The sequence below is a fragment of the Camellia sinensis genome, chromosome 5, assembly GCF_055761805.1.
Source record: "Camellia sinensis isolate YWXY chromosome 5, ASM5576180v1, whole genome shotgun sequence".
Taxonomy (NCBI): domain Eukaryota; kingdom Viridiplantae; phylum Streptophyta; class Magnoliopsida; order Ericales; family Theaceae; genus Camellia; species Camellia sinensis.
In genome coordinates this window covers 175,759,806-175,769,675 of record NC_138965.1, presented here as the reverse complement: position 1 = coordinate 175,769,675, position 9,870 = coordinate 175,759,806, and the positions used below count along the sequence as shown (strand labels likewise).

The window sequence follows — 9,870 nt, the reverse complement described above, 5'->3', positions numbered from 1 at the left end:
TAACAGTTTAAGTTTTTAGATAAATTAATGATCGACAATTCTAATAGTTGTTATCCACCCGCGACTATTTAAGTATACAGTGGATGCATAATTATTCATACAACTGGTTTGTGCATTTGGTAAAACTATGCTTACTAATTCTTCCATTTTCATGTTCATGTGTACATGTTTTTAAGATAAGCCCCTCACTTTTCTCTCTCTGTAGGATTGAAACAAAGTACTGAGCTCTCTCTCTCTCTCTGTTGATTAATTGTCAATTAGTGTTGTTGTGCATCAAATAGAAATGGACTTACTCCCAAATAGAGTAATTAAGTCTAACCCTGTGGTGTTAGAAAGTGAGGAATTGTATCAAGTACCGTAACATCCACTTATCTATCTATATATCTGTATAATAATAATAATTATTATTATTATGTAAAGTTTACAGTTCATTTGTTATGAACATTTTGTCACACTTTTTTGATTTTCCAAAACTAAACACAACGGTTAATGAACCTAAAAATTGTCACGTGACAAGTCAAACTTATTCGAAAATTTAAAACTTGATGAACATGTACGGTTTATATTCATCTTTCATTCATTACTTTTTAAGAGAAATTACCATTCAAATGGTACTTTTAGAAAATTATTACAAATTCCTAAAAGAGTTTTAAGACTTTAATTATTCACTGTACTTTTTTGTAAAAACTTACACTGAATTGATATTTCTCGAAAAATTTATACATTTTGTAGCAATTTTGAATTTTAAGATGTACATTTTGGGATGGATGCAGTATATACCGGAGACTAGTGTGTACCCACGGGAACCAGAGCCACTCAAGGAGCTGAGGAATGCTACCGCAACCCATCCAAGGTAACATTTATTTATCCCTCTCTTCTCTCTCTCTGCACTTCTACCATTCTATTTCAGTATTGCTTTGATTTTATTTGTTATCAGAATATATAATATAAAGGTTACTTGATTATGTAAATGAGACTACTCAACTTAAGAAACAAACCTATCTTGCACTCTTTTTATGGTATTCTGTCAGACAATATAGAAACCTTTAATTCATTCACCACTATTTATTCACTACAAGTGAGTCTCCAGTAGATAAGCAACTTGTTAGGTGTTGTGATTGGCAGTGCAGTGTTTGGAACATCACCAGATGCAGGACAGCTAATAGGGATGCTGTTGAAGACAGTGAATCCAAAGAAGACAATTGAAGTTGGAGTCTTCACTGGCTACTCTCTTCTTCTCACTGCTCTTTCCATTCCTCCTCATAGCAAGGTTTCTACCTATTCCTCACCCTACACTACAACAAATTGAAATATATTACTTGCCGAACATTGATAGTGTTGTATTTTTAGCAACGAAATTAAATATTTGGTGATGAAAATTCCATCTTAAAATTTTTATATATAGCTCTAAAATCAAGATATACTTTAATTAATTGCAGATTGTGGCAGTTGATATGAACGGGGAGACCTATGAAATAGGGTTGCCATTCATCAAAAAAGCTGGTGTTGAACACAAAATTGACTTCATTCATTCCCAAGCTCTTCCCTTTCTTGATAAACTCTTAGAAGATGTATGCATTATTATTGCCCATCAATGATTATTTAATTTTCATCTTTTCTCTTCCTTGAATTAATAGAAACTTCAATTGAAAAACAAGAACAAGGGTGCATTCTGTATCATTTTTGTTTTGCTGTTTTCAAAAACAAGAATGATGAATAATTCAAAAAATCCATTATTTTCATATGATTTTTAATTTTGTGCAAACATAGTTTTCAAAAATTTAAGAATAACTTCTTGATATATTCTAAAAGGTTGGTTATATTCATAAATAGTTTACTATAAAATAGGTTTTTTTAATTTTATTTTTTAATTTTAGAAATTCAAAATAAGAAACAAAAACAGAAATGATACCTAACAAAATTAAATATATATTTTTTCAAACAATTTTACATTTAGAAAAAGTATCATAAAATTTACATGTGTGGATCGGATTGATTCTCAATGTGCATTTTGTTCTCTAGCTTGGTGTTTGCTCATGATTGGCTTGCTTGGTATGTACCAAACTAGTTGGATGTACTTAGTCAACAACGATGCATTTTCATCACCTTGGCCCTTTGGATGTATAGAGTTATTTTCTCTCTAATCTTCATACATGAATAAAATTTCACTTTTTCTTGATAAAAAAAAGTAAAAAAGAAAAAAAGAAAAAGAGAAAGAATTATTCTAAATTTGATCCACACTAGTTTGAATCTCAATCATACACTTCATTTTCAATGTACTTATTATTTTTTTCCCTTTTTTCCCGACCATTTTTCTCTCCTTCCCCATTCTAATTGCTTCACATAAGTTCAATATGTTAATTTTGTTCTTTCTTTTTTTGTTTTTTTTTTGTTTTGTTTTGGGCTATGTTGTAGAAACAAAACGAAGGGTCATTTGAATTTGCTTATGTTGATGCTAACCAAGGGCGGACCTAGGGCTGGGCATAGGTGGCTGCAACCCAGCCCAAAATTTAAAAAATCTGTAGAAAACTTTTTTCCCACCCAACCTAGCCTCCCAACCTCTCCCAGCCTAGTCCCAAATAAGGGCCAATAGTTTTTTTGTTTGTTTTTTAAATACGCAGTCCAATAGCTGCCCAATACTTACCCCAAAAAAATAGATAGGCAGGCCAATAGGTTTGTATTTGTTTAAAGAACAAATCTTCCAAAACAATCCTCACATCTTTCAATAGATAGGAAGCAGCCCTCTCTTTGTCTTCTCCGTCGTCTCTAGTAGCCTATAGCAACTCCACTTTCCTAACATTTTTTGTAAATGTAATTAACCAATTATTTTATTTCGTTGGTTGAGAATGGAATTGATTAACAATGGTTTTAAAATTTTGTCTTTATGCAACAAATATTATATTACTCTTAGTTTTTTTATGATGCTTCCTTGTTCAACGTTCTATATTACTCTTAGTTTTTTAACTTTGAAATATGTTAAAACTGTCATTTGCAATTCAACGGGGAATGAGTTTCTTGCTGATTGCTTGTCTCTCTACCTTGAATGAGACCTTACATTGAAAATTGATCTTGATTTTGTAATTGATGAATTCGAATATTTAGAGATTCGTCGAGTACAACTTAATTAGATTGTTTCTAATCAATAAATTTAGATATTAATTTAGATTATATTATTAAATTCTCTTTTTTCTTATGTGGTTATACTTAAAATATATTGTATAATTGTGCGGGGGTGATTTCCGCACTATGAAGAAGGGTTGAACTTCGTGGATGAACAGCGTGCTTTGGGAATTGAAGACCTGCACAGAATAACAAACGGTGAGGCTGCCCGACCGGGGTTTGGTCGGAAACCCCTCCGATGGTAAAGTCAGGGACTTAGGAAGAAGAAAAAGAGAGAATGGGTGTATATGTGTTGTGTGTATTTTTCGGATCCCTTCAGAGTGAATAGTGTTCACCTTTTATAGGAGAAGGTTGTTTGTCGTTCAAGTCTTTCTCTCTCCGCCATCTGTCCAACGTGTCTTATTCGTGGTCGTCTCCTATTGGAGGAGGACGACCACTCCGCCTGACAATCGGGTGCAGGTCTGTTTTGTTTGTCTCATTAGCGGAGATCTCTCATTGGAAGAGGACGACCACTCCACCTGCCATTCAGACGCAGGTCTGTCATATATGCTCCTTGTCCCTCTGCACCTCCATGTCTCCACGTTATGTTCATACAGAGGGAGAGGAGCAGAGTTGTTTGTCTCTAGTGGACCCAAGAAAGATCTTCAGTGAATTGGCCTTCTCTAAGTTGGTCTGCTCTAGAACGGTTGTCCAACCAGGAGGTCCAACATGTTGCTCAACCCACTTCGGAGTGGTTCTGTCCATCCAGAAGGTCCAATATGTTGCTCAACCCACTTCGGAGTGGTTCTGTCCATCCAGAAGGTCCAATATGTTGCTCAACCCACTTCGGAGTGGTTCTGTCCATCCAGAAGGTCCACCATGTTGCTCGGCCCACTTTGGAGTGACGCTCGTACATTGGGCCGAACTCCTATGATTGTCTTACTTCGGAGCAAGTGTTGGCCATAGGGCCGAGGTCCAACCTAGCTCCACCTTGGAGTGAGTGTTGCATTGGGCCTAGCTCCACTTTGGAGTGACGCTCGTACATTGGGCCGAACTCCTATGATTGTCTTACTTCGGAGCAAGTGTTGGCCATAGGGCCGAGGTCCGACCTAGCTCCACCTTGGAGTGAGTGTTGCATTGGGCCTAGCTCCACTTTGGAGTGACGCTCGTACATTGGGCCGAACTCCTATGATTGTCTTACTTCGGAGCAAGTGTTGGCCATAGGGCCGAGGTCTGACCTAGCTCCACCTTGGAGTGAGTGTTGCATTGGGCCTAGCACCAAGACTTGATTAATTTTCACCCACTTCATTTGCCCCCTGGCTTGCGCTTACGTTTGGCGAAGCGGAAGCCAATTCTGTCACCAACTTCGAAGTTTGGGTGATCACAACTTAATTTGAGCTCCATGAGCTGGATTAAAAATTATTGTTCGGTCTAACGCATGCGTCTGCCCAATGTTTTGTAGCTCGGTTGTGCCCCCAAACTAAATGTGTCTTCACTAGCCTCGTAATTGTCTAGGTTGGTGTTTTTTTTTTTTTTTTTTCTCAGTCGGCTGAGCGTCATTGCCTGACTTGAAAAAAAATATATATGCAGAATAGTATATATATATATATATTTTTGCAGTGTTCGTCGATTGGGCCGAGCAACACAGCGACGCTTCAAAGCAGGCCAAGTGTGCTTTATCACAGCTTTGTTCTAATTTGAAAGACATTCGCTATCTTTTTGCTCGGTCCTACTTGTAAGAGATAAATTGGTGTTGGTCTCAATGCTTGGTTGACCAAGTCCTGCCCCTCCATTCTGCTCGGTCTCGAAGCATAGCTTGCTAACATTGCTTGGTCATGCGGATCATGCACCATTTTCTTGTTTGGACATGATTAACACGTCCATTTGTTCAGCTCGTTTCTTCATATATTAGTCGGTCGTTTTACCTTCAGCTTAAGGATTGTCCGTCACTTAGTTAGTTGGCCGTAGCAGCTTGTTTGCATAATTTTTGTTTTTCAACACCGAGTTGCTTGGTCGGCCCTAGCAGCTTTGGCGTTGCGAGTTTGCATTTTTTAATTCGGTTTCTCTACCACCAAGCTACTGTCAATGTTAGCACCTCTTCTCTTGAGAGTTGTCTAGCACATAGTCGTTATAGTCTTGGTATCGACTTCGATAATATTGACTCTCGTCGGGCACTACACTCCTTCGACCTTTGCTTGTTGTTTGTAGTGTATTTATTTGGTAGAATGTTGCACTTCCAACTTTGTTTGTTGTCAATCTTTTGGTTGTTTACTCGAGCTATGAAACTTGGTCTTGCTTAGCTAGTTTTGACTTGCTTCCTTTGCTCGGTCCATTTTGGAGTGGATGTTAGACGTCTAATCAGCCACTATTGCTTGGTCCACTTTGGAGTGAGCATTGAGCATCCAACCAACTTTCATTGCTCAGCCTTTGTTGCTCGGCCTAGGCATTGGGTGTCTGACCAACTTCTGCTGCTCGGCCCAGTCGTTGGGTGTCCGACCAACTTTTGTTGCTCGGCCCAAGCGTTGGGCGTCTGACCAACTTCTACTGCTTAGCCCAGGCATTGGACGTCCGATCAACTTTTGTTGCTTGGCCCAAGCGTCGGGCGTCCAACCAACTTCTATTGCTCGGCCCAGGCATTGGGCATCCAACCAACTTTTGTTGTTCATCCCTCTTTGTAGCTCTTTCACTTCGTATCACCTTCGTTAGGCTGAGGTCCTTTTGTAATGAAACTTTAAGTTAATAAAGTATCTTCGAAATTTGCCAAGTGTTGGACTTGTAACTCGAACTTTCAATTTCTTCATGTTTATGTTGTTTGCCCCCAGCCGAGCAACAAGGATGTAGCCCTACATTGTTCGTTGTTCGACTAGACTTCGCCTTATGCCTTTGAAAAGTTAAGTTGCTCTTCCAGTCGAGCAATAATAGGGAAACCTTGCAATATTTCCCGTTTGACCTTAATTGAATTAGTTGTCTTGCCCCCAATCGATCATCATTGTTCGGCCGTTACTTGACTCGGTTACACCTCTGTTTATCCCACTTTGGAGTGGAGAGCAAGCTTTGACCTAGCTTCTGTTTAGACTTCACTGTAGAGGGCTCGGTTTAACCTAGCTCTTGTTCGGTCCACTTCGGAGTGGCATTTGTTCGGCTCACTTTGGAGTAGACGGCTAGGTTGAACCTATCTTCTTTTTGGCCTACGTTGGGTGGCCTCTATTCAACCCACCTCTTAGTGAAGGACTAGCTTCGATCTAACTTCTGTTTGGCACACTTCAGAGTGGCTTTCGTTCGTCGCACTTCGGGGTGGACAGTTAGGTTTAACCTAGCTTCTATTCGGCTTATATAGGAGTGGCCTTTGTTCAGCCCACATCGAACTGGTCAACTAGGATCAACCTAGACCTTTGTTAGGCCCACACTAAGGTGGTCGGCTGGGATCGGTCCAGACCTTTGTTAGGCCCACGTCAAGGTGGTCGACTGGGATCAACCCAGTCCTTTGTTAGGCCCACGTCAAGGTGGTCGACTGGGATCAGCCCAGACCTTTGTTAGGCCCACGTCAAGGTGGTCGACTGGGATCAGCCCAGACCTTTGTTAGGCCCACACTAAGGTGGTCGGCTGGGATCGATCTAGACCTTTGTTAGGCCCACGTCAAGGTGGTCGACTGGGATCAGCCCAAACCTTTGTTAGGTCCACACTAAGGGGGTTGGCTGGGATCGGCCTAGACCTTTGTTAGGCCCACATCAATGTAGTCGGCTGGGATTAACCCAAACTTATGTTTTGGTTGTACCATACCCTTGTTTGTTGTTTTCTCCATCAATGGAGTCTTTCCTTCCAATAAATGGAACAACTCAATTGCGAGGATATGGTAGAGCTTCACCACATCTAAACTTTGTTTCGTCAATACAGATTTCATATTTCAGAAGACTCAGGAGCATCTATCCTTTGTCATTCGTCTTCTCCATCATTGGAGTTCTTCCGTCTAGTCGGTGGGACAACTGAATAGTATTGATACAAATCTAGTATTTTGACACTGTTAGGATTATTGGTTCTTTATCATTCGTCTTCTCCAATTGGAGTCCTTCCGTCTAGATGATGAGACGAGTCAGTAACAATGATGCGGTGGTGTTCCATCGTATTTGGACTTTGTTCTTCGATGCAGATCTGGTCCTCCAACACTTTCATAAAATATAGTCCTTTATCGATCATCATCTCTTTCATCGGAGTCCTTTAGAATGAGGCATTAGAACGACTAAACAATAGTACAGTGGTGTACGTCGTGTCTGGACTTCATCTGTCGGTGCAGATCTGGTCTCTCTATATCCATTAGTGCAGATCTAGTTTTCCGGCACTCTTCGAAGTGTTAATTTGTTATCCTTTGTCTTCTCTGTCAACAAAGTCCTTTTCCACAGTGGCAACAAAGGTATCTCTTTCGTTCCCCTCACCAGAGCTTGTCATAGAACAGTGTGGTACTCTCTCCCTTTGGTCGCGGTTGGCTCTATCAAGGGAGCTATGTTGGGGTGACTCGCCGACGATGACATGACGTTGCTCTACTACATCGGTGCTCTATTCGTTAAGGTCTGCAAGGTCTTCATGCCTTCTAGGGAATGCTGGACCGTTATCTTTGGTTCTCTCTGTCATTGGAGTCCTCTCTGCTAGCCCAGAATGGGGTGTATCTTCAATTCCCATCGCCGGAGGTCGTCACGAAGCAAACAGTGGTTTTCCCACAGACGGCGCCAATTGTGCGGGGGTGATTTCTGCACTATGAAGAAGGGTTGAACTTCGTGGATGAACAGCGTCCTTTGGGAATTGAAGACCTGCACAGAATAACAAACGGTGAGGCTGCCCGACCGGGGTTTAGTCGGAAACCCCTCCGATGGTAAAGTCAGGGACTTAGGAAGAAGAAAAAGAGAGAATGGGTGTATATGTGTTGTGTGTATTTTTCGGATCCCTTCAGAGTGAATAGTGTTCACCTTTTATAGGAGAAGGTTGTTTGTCGTTCAAGTCTTTCTCTCTCCGCCATCTGTCCAACGTGTCTTATTCGTGGTCGTCTCCTATTGGAGGAGGACGACCACTCCGCCTGACAATCGAGTGCAGGTCTGTTTTGTTTGTCTCATCAGCGGAGATCTCTCATTGGAAGAGGACGACCACTCCGCCTGCCATTCAGACGCAGGTCTGTCATATATGCTCCTTGTCCCTTTGCACCTCCATGTCTCCACGTTATGTTCATACAGAGGGAGAGGAGCAGAGTTGTTTGTCTCTAGTGGACCCAAGAAAGATCTTCAGTGAATTGGCCTTCTCTAAGTTGGTCTGCTCTAGAACGGTTGTCCAACCAGGAGGTCCAACATGTTGCTCAACCCACTTCGGAGTGGTTCTGTCCATCCAGAAGGTCCAATATGTTGCTCAACCCACTTCGGAGTGGTTCTGTCCATCTAGAAGGTCCACCATGTTGCTCGGCCCACTTTGGAGTGATGCTCATACATTGGGCCGAACTCCTATGATTGTCTTACTTCGGAGCAAGTGTTGGCCATAGGGCCGAGGTCTGACCTAGCTCCACCTTGGAGTGAGTGTTGCATTGGGCCTAGCTCCACTTTGGAGTGACGCTCGTACATTGGGCCGAACTCCTATGATTGTCTTACTTCGGAGCAAGTGTTGGCCATAGGGCCGAGGTCCGACCTAGCTCCACCTTGGAGTGAGTGTTGCATTGGGCCTAGCTCCACTTTGGAGTGACGCTCGTACATTGGGCCGAACTCCTATGATTGTCTTACTTCGGAGCAAGTGTTGGCCATAGGGCCGAGGTCCGACCTAGCTCCACCTTGGAGTAAGTGTTGCATTGGGCCTAGCACCAAGACTTGATTAATTTTCACCCACTTCAATAATTTTACCTTAATATTAGCCCACCCCATCGACGAATCTTGGGTCCGCCCTTGATGCTGACAAGGGTAACTACATAAACTACCATGAGAGGATGATGAAACTGGTGAAGGTTGGGGGTTTGGTCTTGTACGATAACACTCTATGGGGAGGAAGAGGATTTGTTGCTAAGCCTGAAGAGTCTGTTCCTATGGGCAAGAGAGAAGTGAGGAAAGCAACAATTGAGTTCAACAAATTATTGACAACTGATCATCGCGTTGAGATCTTTCATGTTCCTTCTGGTGATGGGGTCCTTATTTGCAAGCGCGTTTCTTAATCTTTTCAGCTCGGAAAATAATTCAAGTAACACTTTATCATTTCGAATGGAGCCCACATTCTATCAGGATGAAATGAATAACGGTACTTCTAATATTGAATTTTGTATTGTTTTGGTGTGTTAAAACCTATCACTACCACCTACTACCACCACCTACTACACACCTACCACTACCACCTACTACCACCTACTACCTACCTACCTACTACCCTCTTCTATATATAGGAATCATGAATCATTGTAATAGATATCAAATACATCAATCAATAATACATTGTATTTTAACATGGTATCAGAGCTATAAGATTTAGGCTTGTATTTTTTTCTCACCGGCGGGCAGCCGGCCGGCAACCTTGCCTTCGCTGCCCGCTGGAATTTTTTTTACACATACCTTCACTCCTCACGGATGGCAGCCTCTCTCACCTTCGGCCACATCTCCGACTGCAACTCCGGCTCCTCCTACTTCAAATCCAACCCCATGGCGGGGCCACCTCCTGTGGTGTCCGCTCCACCGGCCACTCCACCACCATCTCCTCCGCCTCCCGCACCGTCGCCTACGCCAGCTGTTCCACCTGCACAGTTCTTCACTTGTATCC

General features: G+C 42.0%; 1 protein-coding gene across 1 annotated transcript; it reads left to right on the top strand.

Annotated features, from left to right (window-relative positions):
- The first annotated feature begins 283 nt into the window (after positions 1 to 283).
- On the top strand, positions 284 to 9,274 carry LOC114268149 (putative caffeoyl-CoA O-methyltransferase At4g26220). Its single transcript, XM_082870494.1, has 6 exons — positions 284 to 352; positions 774 to 853; positions 1,126 to 1,270; positions 1,440 to 1,571; positions 2,416 to 2,449; positions 9,012 to 9,274. Exons 1-6 carry the CDS (start codon positions 284 to 286, stop codon positions 9,272 to 9,274), a joined length of 723 nt encoding a protein of 240 aa, XP_082726620.1.
- The last annotated feature ends 596 nt before the right edge of the window (positions 9,275 to 9,870 follow it).

Coding starts and splice junctions, on each gene's coding strand:
- LOC114268149 (XM_082870494.1), top strand. CDS start 284: ATGGACTTACTCCCAAATAGAGTAATTAAGTCTAACCCTGTGGTGTTA. Junction 1,271..1,439: donor CCATTCCTCCTCATAGCAAG/GTTTCTACCTAT, acceptor AATTAATTGCAG/ATTGTGGCAGTTGATATGAA. Junction 1,572..2,415: donor TTGATAAACTCTTAGAAGAT/GTATGCATTATT, acceptor GCTATGTTGTAG/AAACAAAACGAAGGGTCATT.